The 13,050-nt window shown below is 38.2% G+C and overlaps 1 protein-coding gene across 1 annotated transcript in view; it reads right to left on the bottom strand.

Moving 5' to 3' along the window:
- Positions 1-7,093, bottom strand: part of LOC122804078 (tumor necrosis factor alpha-induced protein 2-like) — a 284,869-nt gene extending 277,776 nt beyond the window's left edge. The window contains exon 1 of the mRNA XM_044073737.1: positions 7,002-7,093. Coding sequence (XP_043929672.1) covers positions 7,002-7,090 — 89 coding nt within the window. The 5' untranslated portion in view covers positions 7,091-7,093. The remainder of the gene's footprint in view (positions 1-7,001) is intronic.
- Between the last annotated feature and the right edge of the window lie 5,957 nt (positions 7,094-13,050).

The raw sequence follows: 13,050 nt of genomic DNA, 5'->3' as shown, positions 1-13,050 counted from the left end.
GTGTGTGTGTGTGTGTGTGTGTGTGTGTGTGTGTGTGTGTGTGTGTGTGTGTGTGTGTGTGTGTGTGTGTGTGTGTGTGTGTGTGTGTGTGTGTGTGTGTGCGCGCGCATGATTATATCATCATTAGTAGAAAACAGAGAGAATCACTAAACATTGACCTCTTCTCTTCTAGCATTAGTAAACAAAAACAATAAAACCCAGGTCAAGCATAATCTTAACAGTGGTACTGTTAGGGAAAGGATTTTTAGTAACATAATGTGTAGACTTAAGGGTAGGATTAGTGTTAACACGCATGAGGAGGGGGTGCGGGGGCTTCTTGTACCACTGTACTCATGTACTAACCCTAACCCTGCCCCTAACTCTAATCCCACACATTACATTGCAATACTAAAAATGTACACACACACACACACACACACACACACACACACACATATACATACACAGACATGTACGCAAACATATATATATTGGTTTTCTCTCAGAACTAAAATGAGTCTATACAGTTTACTCATTTGCTCAAAGACAATAGCATTTGCAAGGTTTTGTCTTTTCGGTCCATAGCTAAGTACCAGGCGAGCTGCCTCTGCAGACCATTTTAGGCCTAGCCAATCTCTGTTTTGATGCTTGAATTAACCTATCCTGTTTGGTGTTAGATTGGCCTTACCCATCCCATGGTTGATAATTACATATTAACCCTAGTGAGAATAACTGGGATCATACTATAGATAATTTGAGGGGGATCATGTGTGGGAAAATCATTTAGGAGCTAACTCTGTCTATTAGTAGTACAGAGGGCAGTTCTGGAGTAAATTTTCTATTACCCATCCATAGATCCAAGATGAGCTTGAATATGGACAATATGGACATTCACACAATCATGGTATTACTTCAAGATGAACTGGTTAAAAGCACATTATGAATCAACCTGAAGTTGCTGGATCTTTCAGACTCAAATAGCTATTACTCATGATATGGTGGTATACTTGTAATAGATGATGACTTAAAAAATAGTAGCAGTGCTCATAAATTGCATATGGCAATGAACAGTTGCAAAATATTTTTATGAGAGAAACAAAATGTTTGCCTTTAGGGCAGACAAAAACTGTAAGTCTGTACCAGCTTTCGTTTATGCATACTTCATAGATAAATCCATAAATGAGCAATTAAGTACAAAAGAAATTATGACAGCAGATTAAATTAAAAAAGTGTGGGAAGCTGTGCCCCCTGCACTTTCACCCCATTACATGTTATAGGCTTTAATGCAAACATAACAATGCAGTGCATAAAAGAAGCATTATATTCTCTTTATCAAATATTTATTAGTGTAATGTGTTTAGCAATTACGATGTAAAACTCACTGTTTGAGTTATTCAAAATTATATTACATTTTTACTTTTTCAGCTTTCATTTGGTGCATAAAAAACTCTTACAACAGAAACTTTTAGAAAATATAACCTTGAATCAAGTGCTAGGCATGTATGTGCATACATAAAGTGCCTGCAGTTGTAAGTTAAGACTATTTTTGACAGGGCAGAACAATTTATCCTTGGAAATAATCTGACTTGATGTCTGATTACTGGAAGAGTATAGCATGTGTAATCAAGGGCCCGCTAAACATATCCTACCCATTGAAAGGCATCCAATACCAAACTATAACACATATTGGGTTTTTATGTTTATAGATCCTGTCAAGTTCTTGATCACTGTGCAGTGGAATTCTTATAAACTGACCATTTCAAAAAGATTCTGTCTTCTTCTTCTTTTTTCCCGGTTAGGGGTCGCCACAGCGGATCACCTGTCCATTCATGATTGGCAGTGGAGTTTTACAGTGTTGAGTTGCCAGCCAGGTGCCCAACTTTCCACAGAAGGCACACACATGCACACACTCACACCTAGGGCCAATTTAGAGTGTCCAATCCACCTACAGCATGTCTTTGGGATGTGGGAGGAAACCGGAGCATCCGGAGGAAACCCACGCGACCACAGGGAGGACATGCAGACTCCACACAGAAGGTACCCCAGCCAAGGATTGAACCGGAGAACCTCTTGCGGTGAGGCAGCAACACTAACCACTGCACCACCGTGGCCGCCCTTAAAAAGATGGATTAAAATAAAAATGCAGGACAATACAATTGCTCTTGAATGTTTTCCGATTTATTGAGCTTTCTTGTGAATGCTTTCATCCAGTAGACTTCAACAGATAGGTTTTTAGTGAGATTAGATTTACCTGACATACCATGCATAACTGGCTTTTCCTTCCTTAGTTTAACTTGCTGGTCCCATAGGAGCATGATCATCTCCATTGGGTTTGGAAAGTCCACATACTGACTCTAGGATCTGTTTTGGATTTTATATACTGAATACTCAAAATCTAACATATAAACAAAGGAAAGAAATTTAAATCACAAAAATGGTGCCTTGTAGTAATACCTAGATCATACAATCACAGAGAAAGTGATCAGCCAGAATTGTGTAAAACTTCACCACTTCATTGGTTGCACAATTTCTTAATAAATGAAAAAGAGTAACAAAAAACAGCTCCTTCAATAAATGAGACATTCAATAACTGGTTCTCAGGGACTGGGGTCTTACGGAACAGTTCTGTGATAAAGAGATCTGTAACCTACTGGAGGACTCAATCATTTATAATTTTGCCATAGGTTTCTTTAATGCAAGTGAAAAAATGTGTAGTACCATTTAGTATGCCTGTTGTGCAAATTTACATTTATTTATGGCATATGTGGCCCATTTCCCTTAAAATAATTCTCAAAAAAATGCTCATAAAGACTCTTTTCTAAATGCTGTTCAGAATCTCATTGGAATACAGTGTTCTGACTATCAATTATTGCTGTAATGCCTGTGTAATAGAGTGTGAAATATACTTTTACTGAAGGGGAAATAAAGCCCTTAAGTTCTACCAAAACTATAGCATTACCAAGTAGCTTTAACCTGAAGTACTGTGGTCTCCGAGTTCATATACTTATGTCATGTTTAGGTAGAAGAGGCAAAGCCCTCTGATGACAGCCTGTATGTGTCTCATTACTGTAGAAAAAATATTTAAAAAATATCTCTTAATTATCATGCAACTTTAGAACAGATTTTAGTGCACTATTATTATTAATTATTTCTATTATAAAAAATGGATATTTTTAAAGAAACTGCCTTAAATTATTTGTTTATTCTATTGGTAAACTGGAATGTATAAAGCCTTAAGAAGTCTGAATCATACTGAGAATTGTTTTACCTTTGTTTCTTTTATCTTTTTTAATAGAATGCAATAGTTCTATGACAGGGTTTTGAATGATGTGACTATGAACTCCACATTATTTATTTATTTATTTATTTATTTATTTATTTAACATCTGTTTGCCAGGATAGTCCGGCTGGACAGCTAGTGTCCATTTTCAGCGGTGTCCTGGGGAGAAAAGCTCCAAACAGTTACAGAGTAATGAACAATTTATAATAACAATCAAGGTGACAAAGTTTAGGGAACAAATGTAGAAAGGTTAATAAGCTATTTATACAGAGTTTAAGTACAAACATGTGATCATACACTTTATAGACAAGTGTAGGTACAGTATATTTATTATAGTATAGGCATATAAACAATATTTACAGTATGTACAATGAGAATAAGGGGAACACAATATTAGTAATTTGCCTGAGGCATCAGGAAATAACATCCTACAGTAGTTTGGGACTTTCAGAGAGGTCCACTGCAGTTACATAAATGTTTGGTGAATAGATATGATTTGAGGAGGTTTTTGAAAGTGGATGTACATTTTTGTAGTCTGAGGTCAGGAGGTAGGGTATTCCATGTTTTTGCAACTTTGTGGGGAAAGAGAGATTCACCGCAGCTGTTTTTGCATGGGATATTTTCTATTAGAGCTTTGTTACTGGATTGTAACTGTCTATTTAAATTGTAGAAGTTTAGAAGGCCGGTCAGGTCAGGTATTCTTTTCAGGATAATACAAAGTCTGATGTTCTAGATTGAGTTGGTGGTATCACAGTAAATTTGGGAATTCTAGCCAGTGTAGTATATGTTGGGATTGGCAGTGGTGGGAGCGTGATTTGGCACTGGTTGCAAACCTGGCAATTTTGTTTTAGTAAGTGGAGAGTTTATTAAGGTCAGTTTTATTTAGGTTTGTTAGCGTTAAGCATAAAGTAGGGTTGCTAAGAGATGGATTCTGGCTATGGCAATTATAGACTTGGAAGTTAGGTACTTTTTACAGTGATAGAGGGTAGCTAGCTTTTTGTGGACTTTGGAGACAGTGAGGGATATATGTTTGTTGTATTTTAGTTGCTGGTCAATTGTAAATCCTAGCAATTTTGCCTCTGGCACTGGGGTGATGAGGGTCTTGTTAGGTGAGAATATGGAGAAGGTAGTATCATTGGCCTTTGTTGGGTGGAACAACATAAGTTGTGTTTTCTTTGGGTTTAATATTAACTGGGATTTGTTTAGCCAATTTTCTATCTCACTGAAGGATTGTTGGGTTTTATGTTGGGAGAAGCTGTATGTCGGATGCGGAGCAGATCAGAGTTGTATCATCAACATACTGGACTATTTCAGCTTTTGTAGTTGCTAAGTGGAGTTGGTTTGTAAAGATGTTGAAAAGGAGGGGGCCAAGAACAGAACTTTGAGGTACGCCAACTGTGACTGAGAGTGGGGGGGAATTAAGTCATTTGACAGACTGATGGTGGTTGTTAAAGTAGCTATTAAACCAGAGCAGAGTGGGGCTGTCAAGGGCTGAGATACAAGAGGCAGGTTAGGAGTTTATTGTGGGAAACTGTATCGAATGCTTTGGATAAGTCTAGAAAGGTGGAAGAGACAAGTTTACCTTGCTTCCTGTATGTGTTTATGGTGTTGGTGAAGTTAATTAGGGCTGTGGTGGTGCTGTGAGATGGCAGGAAGACGTGTTGTGAATTGGATAGCAGGTTGTTGGAGAGAAGGTGGGTGTGGAGTTGATGGTGAATGCACCTTTCTAGAAGTTTTGATAGGGGTGAGAGGATTGCAATGGGTCGGTAATTAGAAAGACTGGTAGAGGGGTCACCCTTGTGAAGGGAGATGATGAATGAGGTTTTTCACAAGGTTGGAATGGAATGTTCAGTAATAGATCTGTTTATTAGTAATGTGATGGGGTAAGCTATGGCCCTGGGTGCAAGTTGGAGGTATTCGGCAGGAAGACTGTCGGCAGTGAGGGTGATCGGTTTAAGTTTTGCTTAAGAGTTTTTGGATGGTTGATATTGGTACCGGCTTGAGTAAGAAGGATTAGTGTTTGTTTAGGGTTTAGGGGGTTGAGGGAGGTTGGTGGGGGTTGTATCATTTATGAGTTTAGGCACTGAGGAGCTGGAGGCTATGTCTAAGTTTGTACCCTCTATATTTGGTAGGGATGTAGTGGATTTACTGGACTGGAGAATGTTGTTCACTGCAGCCCAGAATTTTTGAGGGTTGCTACTGTATTTTCTTCGTAGGGAAGTGTAGTGTTTTTGCTTGTCAATATTAACTTGTTTCTTTGCTTTGTTTCTAAGTTCAAGAAAGGCTTGCTTAGTTGTGGGTGTTTTGTGTAGATGCCAGATTCTCCAGGCTTTATCCCTCTCTTTCAGTAAGGCCCTTGTAGCGTTTTGTAGCCAGGGGGAAGGGTTGCTATGTATTCTAATTGTTCTGATTGGGGCTAGATGGTTGAGGATGCCTAGAAATGTGGAGTTGAAGTATTCTACTGCTTTGTCTTGTGGGAGGGTTTTGATGAGAGACCAGTTACAGGATTCTACGGCTTCTAAGAAGCGATCTGTGGAAAAGTTTTTGTGGGCACAGGTTTGTAGTAGGGAGGGGGAGTTGATGGATTTAAGTTTGTGTCTTAGGATGAAAGTGGTATTGTGGTCACTGAGAGAGTTAGGCAGTGTTCCACATTGATGGGCAGTGCTGGGCTGGTTTGTGAGGACCCAGTCTAACATGGATTCCCTTTTTGTGGACTTACCAATGGAAGTGGGTGATTGAATGAGTTGGGTGAAATTATACAGGTTTATATGACTGGTGAGTTTTGGTGAGTGGATAGAGTTCCAGTCGATGTTGACATTGCCAAGTACTATGGTTTCTTGGGGAAGGGAGTGGGAAGCCCAGTGAAGTATTGACTCGGGTGGTTAGGTTATCTCCTGGGGGTATATAGATCCCAAGTAAGTTTAGGTGCCTGTGCTGGATTAAGAGAAGTTTAGCACATATGATTTCAGTGTTTTTGGGGTTAGGAAATTCTTTTTGTAGTAGCTGGAGTTTTAGATTGGTTTTGTAGAGTAGGGCAATACCTCCACTTTTTTTGTGAAGTCTGTCCACTCTTTGAATGTTATATCTAGGAGGGGTCATTGAGTTATCCTTGATGTGTGGCTTAAGCCATGTCTCTGTGATGAGTATTATGCTAGGATTATATAGGGTGATAGCTGAATGCAGCTCTTCTATTTTATTCATAATACTGTGACTGTTCAAGTTGAGTATTAGTAGGTCGGTAGGTTTATGTTTGAGTGGTAGGTGGGAGTTTAGTGTGTTGTAAGAGACTGCTTTTGGGCTGGGGTTAGGGTGACTATCTCCTCCTAGTAGTAACTGGGCTGCTATGTTGGTAATAGTTTTAAGGTATATCTTAGGGAGTGAAATCTGAGGCTTGGTTGAACTTGAAAAACAAATAGTTTTAACTATAATTCAGACTCCCTAATGTTACCCCACAGTAACTTATGAAATGTTTGATAAATATTTGATTTCAATATTTAATGTCTGTGGATGGATGTTTACTAAATGGGCTGCTGAGGTTTGTGTAAAAAGAAGGACATCTTTCTAAATAACCTACAGTAAAGCATTATATCTGGTGTACTGACTAAGGAAACTGTGGCAGGTCAAATTTCTCATGTGAGTTATGGATTTTTAGCATGCTTTATGTTAAACATTTATGTAGCATGAACTTAAAATTCTGCCTCCTCGTAGCATTTTATCTTTTGTAAACAAAGTGCAGTCATACCCCTTGAGGATGGTGAGAAACTCTGCAAAACATTCTTGTTGGATACTTCCATACAGCTTCACATGTATACGTAGTGCTTTATCAAACATAGTTTGGACTCTCTGAAAAACAATACAGAGCAGGTCAATGTAGGTCAGTGTAGTGCCATTAACTGTAATGTACAAGTTCTGTATTTTGACTGTTCTAGAAATCAGAATATGGTTCACTGATCACATATATTAATATTACAATGCCAACAATTCTTTAAGTATCAGTGTGATGAGGTGCTTGGTACAGCAGTGCTGACTACTGCATTTACTTTACCATGATCTCGCAAAATAGGATGCAGAAAATTCAGATTACCAAGAAAAAACACTCAAGTTGATTAAAAAAATAAGGGATATGAGAGATGATGTACACTCCTACTAAAACAATTAACGGGGTTGTCACAGACACTCTGGAAGGAGCTATTTTAATTAAAATATTGTACTGTACATGGATTTTTGTTGGTAATTTGTGTTTCAGAAACATATTTTCTGAGAGGCTGTCAGAGATACCAGTACTCAAATGTGTATTTTTGCACTTGATATTGTGGCATTGAGCTTCAGTTTCATTAAACCCTGGCTACTGGGCAAAATAGGCTTGCTTGGCATGCTAGTAATCAAGATTTATAATAATCTGTGACAAAACCAGTGCAGTCCAGATCAGAGTACTTGAAGTAGCACAAGAGTATCTCCCATGAGTAGGGCATTGGTTCAGACTTGTGTCACTTTGCAGTGGCGTTGATGTCTTTGTAGTAGTGCCACATACTGTCACTGATATACTGTCTCATGTAACCACAAATAGATAACAACTCTGTCTCAAAAATAATCGCCTGACTGATCATATGATGATGACTGTTCCACTACACATGCTGCACATCTGCCAAGCTTGATGTTGGTGGAATACAAACATTGCAACATGTTCTTCTCACTGTCCTTTATTCAGGAGGATCTTACAAAGGGGTGTATCACTTAATTTGGTGATGGGGTCCAACAAATCAGTATTCAGCCAGAAGGGTTGACAATCAAATTGACAGAAACAAATTCAAATAATTCATGTTTTATTGCTTTTTAGTAAATGAAAAAAAAAACGTTTTAATTGCATGTACAGTTATCAGTATGCCTGTGAGCCTTACAGTGGTACTGAGGCAGGAGTGAGTACTCTGTATGATTTACAGGAGTGAGTGAAAAATCAAATAAATTAAATTAAAAGTATGTAACCTTACGCATTCTTAATCTTTTGACCTTTATTTCATTACATTTCTAATGACATGCTATTTAATTCAAAAAAGAAGGGATATAGATTATTATGCTTTAAACAGTAAATAGTTACTGTTAATCTGCTTCTCATTTACAAAGGTATCACGATCATGGCTAGCTCCAGCACAAGGCTCACGGCCTGGTGCTAGCTGAAGGCCCCATAATTACTGATGGTGTGAAAAAAGTACCCCATCCACAATATTCAACACAGATTTTGCCTGTCCACTCCAGTTTGACTTACAACAGCTCCAGTTTATTTTTTTTTATTAGCCTGAATATAGAGCCAATGAGAGACAAAGACTTCCTGGTACCTGTAACAGCCAAAACAGACAAGTAGCAGTTAAGCCTACACTAGTATGGTCTCCTAAAAACAAAAATTAGTACTGAGCAGTGTTGAAGAGTGAAGACATTGCCATGTGGCTATAGTAAGTAACTATGCAATGTGTGAGTGCTTGTGCGCACACTTCTGCACTCAGGCAAAGGACAAAGCTCTGCCTCTTAGCTACTCTCAACTTTACAGAACATCTCTGATTTTGCCTTATACTGTTGCAGTCCCTCTTAAAACGTTTGATTTTTCTGGTAAATCAATGGGGATTACAAGCAGTGAATAATGTCATTCATTACAGATTCATAGTTCTTTTTGTTTGGAAAATACATGTCTGTACAACACTTGTTTTCTTACCTCTTCAAGTGAATTAAAATTATCTGCCTCTCATCTGGCCCCTGTTTTGCAGAATTTCTCTGATTTTGCCTCACGTTTGCTGTACCTCAAAAAAATTTTGATTTTCTGGTAAATCATTGAGGATTATTTTCAGTCAATCATGCCAGGCATTATGGTTTTATAGATCTTATTGTTAAAATGTATGTCTGTGCAATAGCTGTTGTTCTGTTAACTTTTTAAGTTGGTTTGAGTTGCCTGCCTTTCATCTGTCCCCAATTTTGCAAAAAGTCTCTGATTTTGCCTCATATTTTTACATTGTCTTTCATTAAATTAATTTTTTTGTAAATTACTGAGGATTACAGTTTCAAAATAATGGTAGTCATTAGAGTTTCAACCTTTGTATTGTTCATAAAATGTATGCCAAAGCAACACCCTTTGTTCTTTTAAATTTTTAAGTGAATTAGAGTTGACTGGCATTTAGTGCAGAGTGTTAAGTTTCTGAGCTTTTAACGAACTGCTTCCAGTAGTCAAAAGTACAGGTTTGATTTGCTTCATCTCAGTTTGCCTACTCTGTGACTTTGAGAAAGTCACTTAACCAGACAATGCTCTGAAGATGGATATTTTGCCCAGTAGAACAGAGAAAATAAAAAAGGAAATAATATTTTAAAAATTGTCCCTTTTTGGACCTTTGTCCTGCCTCCATTACTTTTGGCTTTGCCCAGAATTCTTTTTTTTAAACAAAAAAAAAACATCTTTATTAAATTATCATGTATGACCTAGGCAATCTTACATGAAAAACAAACTACATTAATACAATTTTAGTTGCAAACATTATACACCACAGTACCCCATTGAGACAATTGTAGTTGCAAACATTAATCATCACTTACAATATACCCAGTCCTTGTCAATTAAGTATTACATAACTGATTCAGACTCTGCCTTCTTTTAAACCTCGTTCCCTCTCTGCATATATTGTTCCCACAATTCCCATTTTTTCCTATGTAGTTTGCTCCTTCCTTTTTCTAAAGATCTCATTTCCAGTTACTTTATGTCTGTTACTATATTCACTACATCTAGTAAAGCTGGTTTAGACTTTGATTTCCATTTTCTAGTAATTGCTTTTTTAGCAGCCACCATACTTAGACTCAGCAATGCCTTACTATGTCTAGGCAATTGTGATTCTGTATCATGGCTCAAAAATATCATTTCCTTAGTTACACCAGTTTGCTCACCCAGTATCTCTGACAAAGCAGTCAGTAGAGAATCTTTAAAGTCTGCCAACTCATTACACTCCCAGAAAATACCTTGTTCTTCCCCATCACACCTTCAACATTTGTTGTCTACCTGAGGAAACATTCTTTGGAGTCTACTTTGAGGATAAAAATACCTATGCAAACACTTCTATGCAAAGATCCTAAATCTTCTAGACTTTGTTGCATATTTGGAAGATCTACATACTTCCCCCATTATCTCTTTGTGAATTGCTTACCCAATCTCTCTTCCCAATCCTTTCTAAGCTCCTCTGGTTGATTCTTATAGTTGTTGTGCAATATTTTATATACTCTACTAATTATTCTTTTTTAACTACACCTTCTGTTCTAGATTCTATTAAAAACTCTACCAGTGGTGGTCTTTCACTTAGAACCCCCTATTTCTTTCTCTTTACCTATACTCGAATATCAATCCTTGATAGGGAAGACAATCTCTAACCTGCAGTCCAAATAAATTCTTGGTGTCTTCCCATTCTATTGCCTTTCCCTTTCTACTTATTTGCTCCCAATACCTTGGATCCTTTGCCAGTTTTCTCCAATACATTCCAGACCCGCCTTGCCTACTGTCTGTATCCCTAATTGCAGTTATTCCTATTGGCAAAATCTCTTGTCTTCATTCCCATGCTGGCTTAGTTCTTAAAGTACTTTCCTGTAGTTTATGAATATAACATTCTGTATGATTACTGTCATTCTCCTTAAGGGTTTGCATCCAAAATCCTAGTCTCTCCTTGTTTCTTGAGCTTCTCCCCTGTATCATCATCATCATCATCCCTTTCCACTTTGAATTATAGTTTTCTGATTGTGCTTTGCATAAGAGCCTTAACTGTGTTGCTCTAAAATACCCCTTCAAATTGAGTAATCCTAGTCCACCTTGTCTACTAGAAGAATCAGCTTATCGCACTTGACCCTTGCCATCTTCCCCTCCCAGATAAAATAATTCAGCTCTTTTTTAATTGCTATCCACATTGTCTCCTCTGGCTGATAACAATATGCCTGACCTGTGTATCAGATTAAAGGGACTAAAAACATTAACTGCTTGTATCTTACTGTCCATACCCATATAGCAAAGCCTTACATTTCTCAGTTATTATATTATCTTCTCTTTAGTCTCCTCCCACATATCCTTAGCTGCCACAACATAGTCATTTTTAATCCATACTCCTAAATACTTCATTTTATCATGTCCCCTTAAATATAGGCATTGCTGGACCAATTTGTGTGTGGATACATAATATACTGCTATTGCCTTTGTTTTAGCTTCATTAATGTTGTACCCCAATAAGATTTGAAAATGTCTTTAAATGTTCCACAACACTGTAATGTTCCCTTCTGGTTTTGTCAGGTATACAATAATATCATCTAAATAGAGCCAGCTTTTCTTGAATACCATACCACTTATATCCTTGAATTTCTGAGTCCCTTATTTACTTTGCCAATGGTTCTAAATATAATGCAAACAACAAAGGGGAGGGAGGGCACTCTTGACTGGTTCCTCTACTCAAGCAGAAATTATCAAAGAGAAGCCCATCCACTTTAAATTTCACCTCTGATCCCTCATATATACTCCTAATCAACCTTATAATTTTAACAGGGAAAGCAACTACTTCCATTGCCCTGCTCATGAAATCCTGGCTTACTCTGTCAAAAGATTTCTCTGCATCAAGAACCGACCAAGAACAGTGGTATTTTCTTACATCCTGCTTCCTCTGTATCATCAATATTCTGTTGATGTGATCAAATGTTTGCTCCCACCACCAAATCACACTGATCCATATCTATCACTTTTGACATCACTTTTCCCATTCTTTTAGCCATTATAGACATAAACACTTTATAATAATAGTTTACTATTGAAATGGGCCTTTATGAATGTGGATCTGATGGATTTTTACCCTCTTTAGGTATTACAGCTACCACCACTTTCTTCCAGGCTGTTGGTACTACTACTCTTCTTAAAGCAATTATATAAGTCATAATTCCTAAAGCAATTATATAAGTCAGCACTAAAAAATTAAAAGCACTACACCCTCACAAACTCCCCTTGAGTACCTTGTTCCCCACTGGCCCTTTTTTTCAATTATAAAGGAATTCCCAATACTATTCTAGCATGTCCAAAGGTCAGTTGTCAATCTCCTCTCCTGCCCAGGTGGTGAATCTGGGAATCTTGAGGCAATGTTACAACTGCCTCATGTACACAAACAACCCTCTCCTCCTCCCAACAAATTCCAACACATGTGAGAGATGCAACCATATAGCCAAACTGGAGGCTAAGCGCTCTCAACTCAGTACTGGCGTAACCAGTCAGGAGGAGAAGGAAACCACACTCACTACAATTCCAGTCTCACATAGACCTACCACGACAGCAAACCAAACACATAAACACACAAAAACATACTGAGGCTTAAATAAAAATCTGCCTAAGCAGCAGAGACCTCCAAAGCAGACACCCAAGCAACCGCTACCCGAAAACAAAACACGTGCAACACATAGCTCACAAAGTCAGTGTGCCGAACAGTCACAGCCCTTAAGGCTAAACAACACACCTGATACACTTGTAATAGGTGACTCTATCGTCAGGCACACTGACGTCCTGCTCACCAGGCTGAACAAGGAGAAGGTCACGGTGAGCTGCCTGTCGGGCGCTAGGATCTGCCACATAACACAAGCACTCAGGTCACTCCAAGGCAAGTACAAATATGACTCGGTCATTGTCCATGCTGGTGTGAATGACCTCAGACGTACTTCCCCGGACTACATGAAAAGAGACATAGAGGAGCTCTCTGAGCATGTAGCCCAGACTGGTATGACCCTGACCTTGTGTAGCATCTTACCCT

The sequence above is a fragment of the Protopterus annectens genome, chromosome 6.part0, assembly GCF_019279795.1.
Source record: "Protopterus annectens isolate FY-2018-M chromosome 6.part0, PAN1.0, whole genome shotgun sequence".
NCBI lineage: Eukaryota > Metazoa > Chordata > Ceratodontiformes > Protopteridae > Protopterus > Protopterus annectens.
This window is presented reverse-complemented; position numbering and strand designations above follow the sequence as displayed.